General features: G+C 41.4%; 1 protein-coding gene across 2 annotated transcripts in view; it reads right to left on the reverse strand.

Moving 5' to 3' along the window:
• Window positions 1-17,541, reverse strand: part of Afg3l2 (AFG3 like matrix AAA peptidase subunit 2) — a 51,420-nt gene continuing 33,879 nt past the window's right edge. For both annotated transcript variants that reach the window (XM_042683670.1, XM_042683671.1), the window contains 5 exons: window positions 16,486-16,596; window positions 14,612-14,727; window positions 9,970-10,170; window positions 7,660-7,854; window positions 1-812 (listed from right to left, as the gene is read on the reverse strand). In XM_042683670.1, coding sequence (XP_042539604.1) covers window positions 555-812; window positions 7,660-7,854; window positions 9,970-10,170; window positions 14,612-14,727; window positions 16,486-16,596 — 881 coding nt within the window. In that variant the 3' untranslated portion in view covers window positions 1-554. The remainder of the gene's footprint in view (window positions 813-7,659; window positions 7,855-9,969; window positions 10,171-14,611; window positions 14,728-16,485; window positions 16,597-17,541) is intronic.

The following is a 17,541-nucleotide window of genomic DNA, read 5'->3' on the forward strand; positions in this document are numbered from 1 at the left end:
TTCAGGAAAAAGTACAGGGTTTACCTTTATTTCTGTTGTAAAGAGCCATATTTACAGAATACATTCATATTTTTAAATATGTTACAGTTCTCTATAGAAAACAATCCCATTAAAACAGCAACAAGTGATCTGGGTTCAATCTTTAAAATATTAGGTCAAATCAAAATATTCTTGTAAGTATTTCAATTTAATTTCACAGCACATTTGCAGGGAGAAATGAGAGAAACAGGAATGGAGAGGGGTGAGAAGAGAAAACACCCTTCTTCCCCATCATCAAGACTTCCGAGGAACCATCCCCACTGTGTGTCTGTCCATCTACTCAAGCTCACAGATGGCACCACAGACTGGCCTAGGTGGGCATTGCCAGGTGACTGGCCAGACAGGCCAGGGATGGGGGAGTCTCCCTGAGGCTCTGGAAGCTACCCACCACCCCTGCTGACATCTGAGGTGGAGGCCTCCATTCCCAGTACCCTGGGCCAGTGGCTGGCAGGGCTGCCATTCTTTTGAAAGCCAGAGCTGAAACAATGAGCAAATCAAAACCACAGGAGACCAGACTAAAAAGGCCTCCATCCTTGGATCTGGATGGGGACTTTCTCCCCGACTTTCTCCTCGCTGGGGGGCTCCTCTTTCTCCTTCTCACGTTCTTTGTTCCAGTCCTTCAGGCCCTCTGGTAGAGAAGTGTCCTCATCAAGGCTGCCAGTGCCTTCCACAAATTCTTCATAGGTAGATTTCTCTGCAAATGGTCTAGGGCCCAGGAGTTCTACCATATCATTCTTATCTAATACTTCTTTTTCTAACAATAGAAGAGCAACCTGAAACAGGAACAATTTCTATTAAATAGTTAGCCAAGTCTATTAAAAAACAACATTTTTACTTACAGCTGACTTCATCCCAACAAAGAATCTAAGGTAACTGAAAATGGTGTCTCAAGACAAGGTCATATAATTTTAGAATAAAAGATGCAAAATACTAGAGAAAAACATCTCTTGTATGTAAGCGGATACACACATATTTTATATCCACACAATTAAAGATTATATACATGTAATAAAGAGGTAGGAAGCCAGGTGCTGGTGGCTCACACTTGCAATTCTAGCTATTTAGTAGGCTGAGATCTGAGGATCAAAGTTCAAAGCCAGCCCAGGCAGGAAAATCTTGAGACTCTTATTTCCAATTAACAATCAGAAAACTGGAAGTGGAGCTGTGGCTTTATGTGGTAGAGTGCTAGCCCTGAGCAAAAAATCTCAGAGACAGACCAAAAATAAACAAACAGAGAAAAGAAGCAAGCAAGAGAAAGAAAAGGAAGGAAAGAAGGGAGGGAGGATGGGAGAGAGGGAGGGGAAAGGTAGGAGATGTTCTTTATTCTAGATACCATTTGGGATGTACTATTTTATGCAAAAAGGGAAAACTGCAATGTGTAAAGTGTGCTGCATTTGCCTTACACGTAGGCCATTAGCTCGTGGAACCCTTACACAAGCAATGGAGCTTCACAAACAGCTGAATGACCCAATCACCCACTGGTTACTGAATGTGGGGCCTCTCATCAGACCAAACCCAAACTTGGAAAGGCCTAGCAGCAGCTGTCAATCATGCAAGTTCTGTACTCTGCTTCCTAGCTCAGCCTGTGCAAGCTAGCAGCCCAGCTGCAACCTGGCTCTCTGAATCTCTACATCTTTTCCAGTTTTAGGCACTCTGTGCTGTCTTGAGCACTATGTGCTTTTGTGCTCAAAGAAACTGTTTCTTTTCCTTTCCTAGTTTCTCTTAAATAACGTTCATAGATAAATAATGAAATTCTCCAAGGATACAAAAGAAAAATACCACCAGGTAGAACATGCCTGTAATCCCAGCACTTGGCAGAGGCAGGAGGATTATGAGCTTGTGGTCAGTGTGTGTTACATGGAAGCTTCCACCACTAAAAATAAAAATTAAAAAAGTAATACAGTGTATCTACAGAGGGGGCAGGCTGGAAAGAAGGAGGGGTACATGGAAAAAGTAGTTGAAAAAACAACAAAGACAACAAAAAAGCAGAGAGACAAAGTGAAGCCATGAAAGTAAGTACCTGCTGGGGTGTAGCTTAAAGTGGTAGATTACCTACTACTGCCTAGTAAGCAGAAGGCCCTGAGTTCTATCTTCAGGACTACCAAAGAAAGAAAAGATATCCTGAACCACAAATTTGACACTACCCCACACATTTTAAATGCTATGCAAAGAGAGACAGGTGACCAGTTCTGAGTGTGGGTGGTGACAGTATCAAGAGAGTGGGAACCGCATCTACAGATCATATCTTGTAAAGAAAACTATACACTGAACGAACTCATAAAACACATCTAGTTTCTCAAGCAACTCCCATCTCATCTCCTCCCTCTGCAGTTCCCAGTGAATGTAATGTCTTTTAAGATATAAAATAGTGAAAAATCACCTTTTCTAATTTTTAAAATGTAATTGTGCAGTATGTGAATAGGTAGTAAAAATGGGTCTTTTTTTTTTGTCAGTCGTGAGTCTTGAACTCTGGGCCTGGGTGCTGTCCCTCAGCTCTTCAGCTACCACTCTACCACTTGAGCCCACAGCACCACTTATGGTTTTCTGGTGGTTAACTGGAGATAAGAGTCTCGTGGACTATCTCGCCCAGGCTGGCTTTGAACGGCGATCCTCAGCTCTCAGCCTCCTTAGTAGCTAGGATTACAGGTGTGAGCCACCAGTGCCTGGCTTGAATATAACACTTTTAAAAAGTCATCAACTTGGAGGCATTTAAGTTTCTTCCATTTTTTTCCCTGTTGAGATCTCACTGTGCTCAGACTTGCCTCAAACTCCTTGGCTATCCTCCTGCCTTAGACTCCTGAGTTGCTGAGACTGAAGACATGCACCACTATGCTTGCTTTTGTCTCTATATATTTCCATCTATCTCTAAGAGATAAGGACTCTCTAAAAACCCTGAATATGCTGATTTTTTAAAGTAAGTTCTGGGGAAATAACAGCTTTAGGATTTCTTCTTAGACCACTTTTAATTCTCAATAAATGTGCATACACACTCAAAACAATTATGGCTCACTACTTAAACTTTAATAAGGTCTTTTAGCCAAATACCAACATTATTTTAACAGGTTACATAAAAAGCTATTATTGACTGCAATCCCAGCTACTCAGGAGGCTAAGACCTGAGTATAGCAGTGCAAAGCCAACTCTGGCAGAAAAATCGTTGAGACTCAATTTCAACTTGTGAAGGTTAAAAGATGTTTGTGACTTTAAGTATCACTATCCCACACAATACTGTGAAGTTTGTGAAATTTATGTAATCACTTAATCTCAACAAAATTTTTTTTTAAAAAAGTCCTTGAGACTCATCTCCTATTAACCACCAAAAAGCCAGAAGTAGAGCTGTGGCTCAACTGGTAAAGCACTGGCTAGTCTCAAGCAAAAAAAACCTAAGGGACAGGACCCAGGCCCTGAGATCAAGCCCCAAGACCAGCACGTGTGAGTGGACAAACATGCGTGCATGTGCACTCACACACGCACACGTGCACGCGCATACACACACACACACACACACACACACACGCACACATATCCCACACACCATTGAGACCTATCACATTCTTTTTTTCATACCAAGCCTTCAAATTCCAGCACATCTCAGTCAGACTGGCCACATTCCAAGTGCTTGGTGGTTACTTGTAGCTGCCATAGAGATAGCACAGACTGAAGGTGAGTGGCAAGGGCTCTGCCACTTGTAACTTTACCCAGTCACTTGACCTGTCGTGTGATATCTCTTTGCCTATAAATGGGGATAACATTGAAGCTGCAGGATTTTTAAGGTTCCTAAAAGCTACCTCAGCAATACCTGGTACACAAGCTGGTTGGTCCTGGGCAGCTCCACTTGTCACAGATCTCCAGCCCTTCTCCTCTCTCTGGGTTCCCAGAGCCTAACTGGCTCAACATTGTTCTTAGCTTGTTTAACTTTCTCTGATGGGCCAGAGAGCACTTCAAAATCTTATGGTGTTTCAAGACTCTTGCTGCATTAAACAAGCTTTTCTTTCAACAAGCACTTCCGTGTCACACATTGTTAGTATGGAAGAATAAAATACCTGGGTTAAATTCCTACATCTACTCAATCATCTCTAGGCTTGGCAAATGGACTCCTTCCTCCTTCCCCTGTGACTCGACACAGCCTGCCCTCACATTACAGAGCTTATAATCTCAGAGAGCTCTCCAGCTGTCCTTTATAGCTCATCCTCTGGTTTTCAACAAGTAGTGTTTGTTGGCCTAGACCTCCCATCCACATTCATTTACCAATGTACACTCTAGCCAGGCACTGGTGGGTGATGTCTGTAATTCTAGCTTCATGAGAGGTTCCAAACCAGCCCAGGCAGGAAATAAGTACCTATTTTTTTAAAAAGTGCAAAAAACGGGCCAAAGACAGGAAGAAACTTCCTGGACAGAGTCCCAGGGTCACAACAAATTGGAGAGAGACTCGATAAATGGGATTACCTTAAAATAAAAAGCTTCTGCACAGCTAAATCTATCGCAACCAAGCTAGAAAGACAACCAACTAATTGGGAAAAAATATTTACCAGCAATATATCAGACAAGGGGTTAACATCCAGTATATATAGAGAACTCAAGAAACTAATCCCTCCCAAACCTAACAAACCAATTACTAAATGGGCAAGGGAACTAAAGAGGGACTTCTCAGATGAAGAAATAAAAATGGCAAAGAAACACATGAGGAAATGTTCATCATCCCTGGTGGTGAAGGAAATGCAAATAAAGACAACCGTGAGATACCACCTTACCCACCATGGTATGTCCCACATCCACAAATCAGCCAACGACAAACGCTGGAGGGGATGTGGAAAAAGAGGAACCCTATTACACTGCTGGTGGGAATGTACACTTATACAACCACTTTGGAAAGCAGTCTGGAGGGTCCTTAGAAAGCTAAAGATTGACCTCCCTTACGACCCAGTCATACCACTTCTAGGCATCTACCCTGAACAACAGGAACCAATATACAAGGACACGTGCACCTCCATGTTTATTGCAGCACTGTTCACAATAGCTAGGATATGGAAACAACCCAGATGCCCCACCACAGATGAATGGATCCAAAATTCTGGTATCTATACACAATGGAATATTATGCAGCCATTAGAAATGGCAAAATAATGGCATTTGCAGGGAAATGGACGGGGCTAGAAGAAATCATGTTGTGCGAGGTAAGCCAAGAGCAAAGAGACAAACGGTACATGGTCTCCCTGATAAGTGGATGTTAAATCCAAAATGTTAGATGATATGACAAAATTAACAGGACTTAAGAAACAAAGAACTTCCACTCATCTGGTCGAACCACTACTAAATATCCCCATGCTGCTGATCACATGTATGGTGTATATGTGTACACTGTTATATGTTATAGACCGTGATAGACAATTTGCTCCAGGAAAGTTAGAATGAACTTGTGACTTTAAATGAGCATCATTATTCCACAATACTGTGAAATTTGGGAAATTATGTAATCACTTAATCACAATTAAAAAAAAAAAAGAACCTCGGGGAAGGTAGGAAGGGAAGGGATAGTAGGGGGAAAACAATTGAGGGGGTAACAATGCTCAATGGGAAGTGTACTCATTACCTCACTCATGTAACTGTAACCCTCTGTATAGTATCTTTACAATAAAAAAACAAAAAGGGCTGGGAAGGTGGCTCAGTGGTAGAGTGCTTGCCTTGCATGCCTGAGGCCCTGGGTTCGATTCCTCAGCACCACATAAGCAAAAAAAATAAAAAAATAATAAAAATAAAAAAACAAAAAAACAAAAAAAACAGGCCAAAGGTATGCTACAGAAACAGAGCACCTGCTTGGAAAGTGCAAAGCCTGGAGTTCAAACCCCAAAATAAACTCCACTGTAGCCCTTCATTATTATCTCTCCTCCTGCCACTAGTCTCCAGTTGGAGGCTAATACTAGAAGCTTCTTTGGGCTTTTAAGAGTTTTCTTCTTTTCTGTTCTCTATACTTATTAATTTATACCTCTCTTTATCTTATCTGTGTTGCCATCATCAGAAGCACCTAGGAACTGTTACAGGGTGCCTGCAGCTGCCTTGAGCTGGCATTCTTGTTTTGCCATCCCATTTAGGCTAGCACACTGTAGCCACTCACCTTCAGTAATGAACTTGAGATGCAACCAAACCCAGGGTCTTGCACATTCTAAGCAAATACTGAGCTACACTTCTGTTGTAAACAATGAACTTCAAACATACTTGTTCAAGGTTCTTTAAAAAACAAGAAGACCAAATTGGGCATGGTAGTGCATAACTCTAATCTCAGTACTGAGCTGCTAATAAGATCATGAGTCTAAGACCAGCCTGGGCAACACAGTAAGACTGCCTCTCATGCACAAAAGAAAACTTCAAAAACTGAAAGAACAAAACAAAGCAAGTGGGCTGGGTTTGACCATTTTTCTCATTCTTTTCTGCATCAAAACCAGGGCTTGAGCTCAGAGCCTTGGGCTGTCACTTGGCTTTTCTGCCAAGTGATATGCTTTTTCCACCATGCCTCTGGTGGAAGGACCTGATTATGCCTAGGCCAGGCCTCCTGGGTATGTGTTCTCCTCTTGCCATCTCCTTCACTGTGACCACATCACCCTTCAAGATGCAATTCCAGCCCCAGCTTCTAAAGCCTTCTTGGGCCACTCTGTCCACACTGACCATTCCTGCTGCATGGCCATGTTTTGTGGCTGTTGGGTCTCTCTCCAGTAATGCAGGCAGTATGGATTCCTCTGGCTTTGCCTAGCATAGCTTCTCAAATTGCTGATTGAACATTACAACTTAGAATATGATTTTAGTTGTATCTTATAAAAGGCCTTCTCATTTAAATTTTACATGAACATATCATGTTGAAAGAACAAAAAAAATCAACTGTGGCTTCATGGATTCTAAATAATTAAGGGAATCCACTGAGTTCAGAGGGTCCAAACTTTTGTAGGTGCTATCAAATGAGATATAAATGAAAATGCAAAGTGTGTGTGTGTATGTGTGTGTGTGTGTGCGCGTATGCATGCCTGTATTGGGGTTTAAACACAATGTCAGGATGCTATCTATTAGCTTTTTTGCTCAAGGCTGGTGCTCTACTTCTTGAACCACAGCTGTACTTCTGGCTTTTTTGCTGGAGATAAAGAATCTCATAGACTTTTCTGCCCAGGCTGGCTTCAAACTGCAATCCTCAGATTCTAGCCTCCTAAGTAGCTAAGATTATAGATATGAGCCACCAGTGCCTGGCACAACAGCATATTTGTTCATGGAAATTCACAATCAAGCCAAAGGTAATTTTCATATGCCAATTTCCTACTTACCTATTTTTTTTTTTTTTTTTTTTGCCCTTTTTAAAAAAATCTCTCACGACTTATCCCTGAGCTGAAAACCAAATGGCAGCTCCCAACAAGGCAACTGTGTTTCTCACCTGGGAGTTCTAGAGAAGTAAGCTGGAAGGAGCACAGGCCAGCTTGCTTGACATTTCCAGACCTCAGTGAGAGGAGTTCTCCCCTATCTCCCCATGAGCCAGAACAGCACTGCTTCTGCTTCCCCACAGTCCAGAGCGAAGGAATTCTCAAGTCCAGACACCAACTAAACAATTTAATGTTATTTTATGCAAAACTGTGTAGCACCTACCTTCTCCACATCAGCTTTCTTTTCTGTGAGGAGTGCCACTGTTCTTTTATAAGCTTCACTAATGAGTATGCGTACTTCATCATCTATGAGTCTGGCGGTAGCTTCGCTGTAAGGCTTCTCTAATACCATGTCCCCCTGACGTGGTAGATCAAAGGAGATCTGTCCAACCTTTTCATTCATGCCAAACTGCACAATCTGAAGAACATGACAGTGGTGGTTAGACAGGGCAGCTAATAGGCAAGATGTATACAGTGGCCTGGGGCTGGCAAAGTGGACACAGTGCTCTGTAAAAATGAGCAGAGGCATGTTTTCAACTCCTGACCTGGTAGCACAGAATCAGAAAGCCACAGGCAATTTCAATAAGAGCAGGGGACAAGCCCAACACCTCTGTAGCCTGGATATATTGGTCTTCACTGTATGATGGAAACTGAGAAGCAGGAGGCACCCGATGTACCAAGACAATGACAAGGAACCTGCAACAGCCTCTCTCTGAAAGTGCACACCAGCCTGAGAACAGTTGACACTGGGCAGGTGTTTGTCATGTTCCCTTGCACTGAGGCCAACAGTGTGGCCCTAACCTAGCTAGCACATCATGAAGAAGCCTTTGAACTGACCAGAAAAGAGGTCAGACAGAAGTGGAGAGCAAGCGGAGAGAGGAGCATGGAAAGCAAGAAAACAGTGCTTTACCACTGGGTGCAAACAACAGGGACCCTAATGTGACTCCATCACCCTCCTCTCCTGAGAGCAGAATACTGCATGCAGAAGTGAGCAGCAGAAAAACACCTTAGGAAGCTATGAGAAAAAGAAACTGCAAAATTGGGTCTCTATAGACAAGAAAATCAGACAAACAAGTCTACTACACAGAGGAAGCTACTCTTCCAGAAACAGCTAAAGAAATCAGCAAAGTGATAGAAGATATGAAAAAATGGCATGAATCAAAACAGAAAGACTCATGAGGTGCTAGAATGTATGAAAAAATTATTTCTAGGAGAAAAACTTATTTATTTATTATTTATTTGGTCGTGGGGCTTGAATTTGGGGCCTGAGCGCTGTCCCTCAGCTCTTCAGCTCAAGGCTAGTGCTCTACCACTTCAGCTATAGCACCACTTCCAGTTTTCTGGTGGTTTCATGGACTTTCCTGCCTGGGCTGGCTTTGAACTGTAATCCTCAGATCTAAGCCTCCTGAGTAGCTAGAATTACAGACATGAGCCACCTGGGCCTGGCAGAGAAAAACTATTTTAAAAATAAAGATTAGGGGCTGGGAAGGTGGCTCAGTGGTAGAGCACTTGCCTTGCATGCTCAAGGCCCTGGGTTCGATTCCTCAGCACCACATAAGAAAAAAGCCGGAAGTGGAGCTGTGGCTCAAGTGGTAGAGCGCTAGCCTTAAGCTGAAGAGCTGAGGGACAGCGCCCAGGCCCAGAGTTCAGGCCCCACGGGCGGACCCAAAAAAAAAAAAAGATTAGCTACTTGGATGGTAGAGAACTGGGAGAACTGCAGTTCAAGGCCAGCCTGGGGAAAAAAAGATAGCAAGACTTCATCTTAGTAAAGTGTGGTGGAACACATCTATAGTCCTTGCTCTGTGGGAAATATACAGAGGAGAATCAAAGTCTTAGGCAGGCTGAGACCTAAAGCAATATCCAATTTAAAAAACAGCTAGAAGCAAAAAAGCCTAGGTACAAGGTCCTGAGTCCTAGTAATGAAGAAGGAATAAGTACTAAAGATTAAATTTGAATGCGAGAAGAACAAATAATCCTAAGAAAGACCTAAGAAAGGGAAAATGAAACATAAAAAATGACTAGTAAAAATTAACAATCTCTTTTTAAAATGAGGCACCGTAAATAACTGGAGAAAAGTGACAGACACAGATAACAGGCAAAGAGCAGCCAGATGAAAAACAGAAATTCCTGAATAAAGCTGTTTCTATCTCGTTCAAAGGCAGCTGACTCTCCTGTTGGGGGATGCGGGCAGCAGTGGGAGAAGTTAGGGAAACAAGGACAGATCCTAGCAGCCAGGAGAGAGACTGGCCAGGCAGAGGTTGGTGATAGGGGACAGGCAGGTGGGAAGGTTCATGTCCAGGGCCTGTCCAATTGTGGAATCAACATGAAACTTCATTTATGTAAGTTGTAAATACCGCTGCATCAAAAAAAGTTCATTTCTATAAGTTTTGATTGGCTTAAGATGGATTTAGGAACTAATTCTTGCTCAAAAAGTAGAAACCAGTGAAGCACAGTGTGCTGTCTGTTCCATGTGAACTCTCCTTTCTCAGGCAAAACAAGAACAAGAGGCAGAAGCCCCTTTTCACAGCCTCACCTGGGCATATGCACTCTGTGTGACCTTCCTCAAGTCGTCTTGAGCGCCAGTTGTTATTCTTCCAAAGAAGATCTCCTCAGAGACCCGGCCACCCAGAGTCATGCACATCCTGTCCAGGAGCTGCTCCTTAGTATATAAGTACTGCTCCTTTGGCAAATACTGAGCATATCCCAATCCTTTGCCTCGTGGGATGATGGATACCTGGTGAGGAAAATACATTTACAGCAGTGAGAGCCCACTCCCAAATGCAGACTGGTAAACCTAAGAGGAAGACAAATACCACAGGCTGGGCCAGCCACTGGCCTTGGCTAGACAAGCAGAGTGAAGGTATACAAGTTCCTTTCTGGATAACCTTCCATTAAGAGTTCTCCAAAGCACCTCCTGTCCTTAAAAAAAAAACAAAACCCAACACAAATTGTTCTATCATTACCAAATGAACCCTGGTCCGTCTCTGGAATTCTACCAGCAAACCACACAGGTTGATCCACTCCAGTCATGCCTACCTCCCCACTGGAGACCAAGGCCCACAGGGCCTTGATTTTTCTTTCCTAGTCCTTTTTTTTAAGCAGTTAACTTTATAAAGCTCAATGAGTTGCTTTTGGTTTTTGGCAGTACTGGGGTTTGAATTCAGGGCCTAACATTTGCTAAGGAGGCACTGGAGTATACTAACCCCAGACCCTTAGTCATTTTTCTGATACGATCTGTTTTTTGCCCAACCACCCTAGACTGTTATCCTCCTGTTTATGCCTTCCATTAGGTGGGATGTTAGGCATATACTGCACAACTAGATTTTTGATTGGGAGATGTGTGTGTGTGTGTGTGTGTGTGGTGGGATGTTAGGCATATACTAGCACAACTAGCTTTTTGATTAAGATGTGTGTGTGTGTGTGTGTGTTGAGATCTGAGGATCTCTCAACCACAGTTTAAAGCTAGACCAGGACTAGCACAACTAGCTTTTTGATTGAGATGGGTGTGTGTGTGTGTGTGTGTGTGTTGAGATCTGAGGATTTCTCAACCACAGTTTAAAGCTAGACCAGGACTAGCACAACTAGCTTTTTGATTGAGATGGGTGTGTGTGTGTGTGTGTGTGTTGAGATCTGAGGATCTCTCAACCACAGTTTAAAGCTAGACCAGGACTAGCACAACTAGTTTTTTGATTGAGATGGGTGTGTGTGTGTTGAGATCTGAGGATCTCTCAACCACAGTTTAAAGCTAGACCAGGCAGAAAAGTTTACAAGATAAGCAATTAATCTGTAAAATGCTAGACAACTGAATGTGTGGTTCAACTGGTAAAGTGACAGTTTTAAATGAAAACTCTGAGTGAGAGAGCAAGAGGCTCTCAGTTTAAGCCCTGGTACTGGCAAAAATAAAAAATAAAAAAGTTAAATGCAAGCTATCCTATTATGAATACAGTAGAAACAATAATTTAAATATTTAAAAGTATATATTAGGCTGCAAAGCAAACAGCACAACAGTCAAACTTCTGACCAAACAAAGACACAAAATGTTGTCATTATGCCCAAAAATTTCTCTTAAACATTCTTTTATTTCCAGTCCCAGGTAATTGCTGCTGAAAGGTAACTTATTCTTTCCAGACTTGCATATAAATTAACCACACAGTGTGTCTGCCTTTCTCATTTTAGTATCAGTCCACAATTCCAGGTATATTTAGTCCATTTAGTTTTACTGTTATGTTACATTACACAGCACAGACATATCTAACATCCATGCCATTTTTGGTGGACACTAGGTTTCTTTTCAGCTTGATACAGCAGGGGTCTTTGTATGGACATGTTTCTGTGTACCTTGGATATACATTAAGAATCATTTGGTCACAGAAATGTTAATAAGAAAACACTAAACTGTTGACACTATTTTATAGTCCTGTCAGCAATGAATAAGTGTTCCAATTGCTTCAGTGCTCTTCATGCTCACCAATACTGTTTTATTAAGTTTCAACCATTCTAATTAGTACATTTCACTGTCTTTTTTTTTTTTTTTGTCATGGGGCTTGAACTGTGGGCCTGGGGCTATCCCTCAGCTCTTCAGCTTAAGGTAAGGCTAGCACTCTACCACTTGAGCCACACAGCACCACTTCTGGTTTTCTGGTGGTTTAGTGGAAATAGGAGTCTCACGGACTTTGCTGCCTAGGCTGGCTTTGAACCATGATCCTCAGAGCTCAGCCTCCTGAATAGCTAGGATGACAGACGTGAACCATCAGCACCCAGCTAACATTCCGCTATCTTACTGGTGACCAATGATACCACTTTTATGTATTTAATACCCATCCATATCATTTATGGTAAAGCAGATACTCAAATCTTTACCCACTGTTTTTATTGGGTTGCTAATTTTCTTTTTGAGTTTTAGGAGTTATTTATGTATTTTAGATATAAGCCCTCTCACATATACATATTAAAAACATCTGAGTATATTTTTCATTTTCATAATAGTGTCTTTCAAAGACTTTTAAAATATTTTTCCTGTTTTGATGGTACTAAGATATGAACTCAGGATTTGTACTTGACTACGCAAGTATTTTGCCCACCTGAGACATATCTCTAGCCCCTTTGTTGCTTTATTCTTCAGATATGGTTTTGTGTTTTGGCCCAGAGTCTCAGACCACAATCCTGCTTTCTACAGCCCTGGCATAGCTAGGATGGTAGACATGCATCACCATATTTCTGGTTTGTTAATAGCTCCAAATCACAATGCTCCTGATGTCTACCTCCTGAGGAGCCAGGATTATAGGCATGAGCCATCACAACTAGTCTTAAAGTCAATGTTTTTGATTTTAGTGAGATCCCATTTAACATTTTCTGATTTTTTTTTATGCTGTAAGAAATTTCTGCATATACAAGGCCACAAAAAGTTTTTACCTATATTTTTTCCTCAAAGTTTTAGTTTTTTGTTGTTGTTGTTTGTTGCTGGTCATGGGCCTTGAACTCTGGGCCTGGGTGCTATCCCTGAGCCTCTCTGTGCTCAAAGCTAGCAATCTATCTCTTGAGCCATAACACCTCTTTTGGCTTTTTCTGAGTAGCTTATAAGAGATAAGAGTTTCATGGACTTCCCTGCCCAGGCTAGCTTTGAACCACAATCCTCAGATCTCTGCCTCCTGAGTAGCTAGGATTGCAGGAGTGATCTACCAATGCCCAGCTCAAAGTTTTAGTTTTAATGATCAACTCAAATTAATTTTGGTACATGAAACAGGAGTCAATGTTCACTTTTTTTTCTTCAGATGAATGCTTAGCTATCAGAATCATCAACTAATAAGACAATCTTTCTTCTCACTGAATTATGGTGGTATTTGCACTCTGCTTCCCTAACTGGTCTCTGCCAGGGTACTAGCCTTCATCACAGCAGCTATGTACAGTCTTAAAACACCAAGTGGTGTTTACACCTTCAATTTAGTTTAGCTCATATGTATTTCCATACAATTTTAGATTCAGCTTCATAATTCCCACAAAAATGTCTTTTGAAGCTAGATGTGTAGGTCACTGGTAGATTATTTACCTAGCATAAGGCCCAGGGTTTGATATCCAGCACCACAGGAAAAACTGTGATAATAACTGTGATAAGAAACTACAATGAAACTATAGGTCAATTTGAGAGGAACTGACATAATGTTCAAAAAACATAGCACATCTGTTTTTATTTAGGTCCTAATTCAATGTACAAGCACTACAAATACTTGCTTAAGTCTATCCCTCTGTATTCCATGTTTGCAGATGTTACTGAAATGGAATTGAATTCTCATAATTTCATTTTCCAACTGCTTGTTACTAATCTATAGAATACGATTGACCTTTATATACTGAACCTGAATTCTGCAAACGTCGCAACTTATGAGTTCTAGTGGCTTCTCTCTAGATTCTTTAGTGTTTTATGTATACTCTATACTCCTCTGCATCTCTCTTGCTTCAGGGTTCAGGCTGACTTCTGACATGGCGGGTAGGTGAGTGAGTGGACAATCAAGAGGCTGCTTTCTGTAACCTGTGATGCACTGGTCTAAGGAATGCATACAGTTGAAATTACAGATTCTAAATTACTCCATGCGCTGTCTCTCAGGCATCTATTTCCTGCCAGACTCTCTGGGGTTTCCCTGTATACATAAAGTTTTATGAAATCAACCAGTCACGGTTTTGTTTTCTTTTTTTTGTCGGTCGTGGGGCTTGAACTCTGGGCCTGAGCACTGTCCCTCAGCTCTTCAGCTCAAGGCTAGCGTTCTACCACTTGAGCAACAGCGCCACTTCCGGCTTTCTGGTGGTTTATTGCAGATAATAGTTTCACGGACTTTCCTGCCCAGGCTGGCTTTGAACCCCGATCCTCAGATCTCAGCCTCCTGAGTAGCTAGGATTACAGGCGTGAGCCACCGGCACCCAACTGAGTCTCGGCCTTCTATGCTTTTCTTGCTTCTAGGATTTGTCTGTTGAAATTCTAGTATTATTCAAATCCTGAGCTCTCTTCTTGTCTACCCAAGTTGTTCAATGTTCCATCACTTGTGTAGAGGTTATGAAAAACCCACATGCTTACAATTTGAACCACTGTGGCCGCTAGCTTATCCTTTGTGGAAGTGCAGCTCCCTGCTGAAGTGAGACCTCACACACTGAGCTGACCACCTATGTCTGACACACTGCTTCACCTTTAAGAGGGGGTCTGCATGTTCCAGGTACCAGCCAGCAACTGCATGACCTGCTTCATGGTATGCCACTGTCTTTTTCTCCTCAGGCTGCAGAACTTGGGTTTTCTTCTCCAAGCCTAATAAAATGTAACAAAAACCCAAATCATGGTATTAGTGATACTGACTTTAAAAAATAATTATACATGGCTGGGATGTGGCTCAAGTGGTAGAGCATCTGCCTGGCAAGTGCAAAGCCCTAATTTCAACAATCCCTTTACCTTATACATATACATACCAAGCAATACAATGCTATCCACTCTCTTGACTAAAATGTAACGTAATGACTAAGCTGCCTACAATAATTTAAAAATTCCTAATCAACTCTGAAATATACCCAACTACAGCAAAAACATGCATTCATTATCTTAACCCCAGGCACATTTTTTTTTTTTTTTGCCAGTCGTGGGGCCTGAACTCTGGGCCTGGGCGCTGTCCCTCAGCTCTTCAGCTCAAGGCTAGCGCTCTACCACTGGAGCCACAGCGCCACTTCCAGCTTTTTCTGTTTATGTGGTGCTGAGGAATCGAACCCAGGGCCTCATGCTTGCAAGGCATGCACTCTACCACTGGGCCACCTTCCCAGCCCCGCCAGGCACATTTTTATCCTAACTCTTCCACTCCTCTAGGCCACATATGCAGTTTAGATAGATAAACAGAAATGGAAAATAAAATTTAGCACTCTACTGACTTGACTTAGGTCAATGTGAAATATAAAATTCATAGGCAACAGAAAGTCTGGAAAGATCTAGGGTATTCAGCCTCAAGTTCTGGAAAAATAAGGGTGCGTGGTGTTCTGTTTGTAATGGAAGGCAGAAGGCAGAGAAGTACTGACGGTGAAAGATGTGGAAGCACCCATTCAGAGCCTGTATAGGCTAATTCTGAGCAGCCAACACACTGACTAGAGAGTGCATGAGGCCAGTTAGCCAAGGGAACGTGAGAATAAATTCAATGTATAACTCTAGAGACACAGAGTGTCTCACAGAAGAGTTTGTACTGACATCAGCATCAGCAAGAGACCTAGAGGACCTCAGTATAAGACCACTTCTCAGCTTGCAGAGGTGGGCCTATGCCTGCACCTCACTCGACAGATGGCAAACCATGATGTTGTATTCCATACTAATCCACATCATTATATTGTGACAGAAGCTATATACCCACAACAAGTAAGTCCCACAGAGTTGCCAGGGTCAAAAGTTATAATATGAGCTAGGAAGCCTTCCTTTTCTATAAATATTGCAGTGCTGGGGATCAAACTCACGGTCTTGGCATACTAAGTACACATTCTACTTCTTGGCCTCAATAAGCACCTCTTGCCTATCTGAAAAAACAAAGCATTTCTCTATAGCTTCTCCCAAGAGTGGTTCCCTTTCTCAGCATTAAAAAACAACTATTCATGACTTCTGTACACAGTGACAGCTAACCGACAGACATACTCCTACCTACCACAGAGCAAGGAGAGGAGGCCTGAACACCCAGCAGCATAAGCAGGCCTGAGCAAGCTTAGTGAGTCTCACAGCTCAAAGGATAAACTTTGTTTCTAGATCGCAGCAAACAGAGAAGTCAGATGCCTCAAATGATCAGTTTTTAAAAAAATTTGAGGTGGATATTGTACAAAGAGAAATGTATTCATTACTTGACTTATGAAAACTGTAACCTCTCTGTACATCACCTTATTAATAACAATTTAAAAGAAAAAAATTTAGATGGAAGTCTCATTATGTAGCCCAGGCTGGCTTCAAACTTGAGATTATCTTGTCTCAGCCATCTCAGGGTTGGGATTATAGATATGTACCACCATGCTTATGCTTTTTATTAGCCTTTACATTCAGCTGCCTTACCACCGATCACTCGTTCAATTGCTTGCTCAAAGTGTTTTTCATTTATAGAATCTGAGAGGTGTCTTGCAGCAATCAAAGCAGCTTCATTGCAGACATTGGCAACATCAGCTCCTACAGAAGGAAAACATGGAATTGCTTAGCCACCAAAACACTCTCCAACCGACATGATAGAGAACAAAGTTATCTCAACCAGTAGTGCATGTGCACAGCTCTTATGGATATATAATTTAGCTCAATCCAGGAGAATATTAAGATCCTGCAGCATTTTATACCAGTCTAAGACAATCTTGGCCCTCTAAATTGAGATGAAAGAATTAGTAGTAAATAGATCATTACAGATAGTATTGTACCTTAACAGATCATGTGTCTCATTAAGCAGCAAATTAAGACAGTAATCAAAAATACAAATTAACTCAATTTTGCTATCTCTGCAAAAGTCATTTTAGGGAACAAGCTTACATAAAATCACAAACATTTTTACTAGCATTAAAATAATCTAATACATCTGGCTGAATTACTCAATTTAAATATGTAAAAGTTTATCAAATACTTTTTAAACCCATAAGCACCTTTACATTATCAAATTAAGAATATATTAAGCTATACCATGGTATATGTGCTCAATAAAATATAAAACACTGAAAATTCCATGGTCCACACACAAGAATTAAGTAAAACACCAGAACTCCTATGATATTTAATATGACCATATTCTAGCCATACAATTGTATAAAACCTTCTATTCTAAAATATAACTTTTAATTTGAGTTTAGGAAGGATAAGGAATAAGAAAGATATTAATTTATATTTTAAAAAGCTTATGGAATTAAACACACCAAAAGATATTCAGTATCACCAGTTACTTAGAAAATACAAATCAAAACCTCAATGAAAACCACTTGAAGCCCTGGGATGGCTAATCAAAGACAATAGCGAGGATTGGGGAGGATGTGAGGGCACTGGCACAAAATTCATACACTGCTAGTGAAAAGTAAAATGATTTATCCATTCAAATAGTTCCTCAAAAAGCCAAACATTATTATGCGACTCAGCAAT

Source organism: Dipodomys spectabilis, unplaced genomic scaffold (genome assembly GCF_019054845.1).
Source record: "Dipodomys spectabilis isolate Male_0828 unplaced genomic scaffold, ASM1905484v1 ptg000083l, whole genome shotgun sequence".
NCBI classification, from domain to species: Eukaryota; Metazoa; Chordata; class Mammalia; order Rodentia; family Heteromyidae; genus Dipodomys; species Dipodomys spectabilis.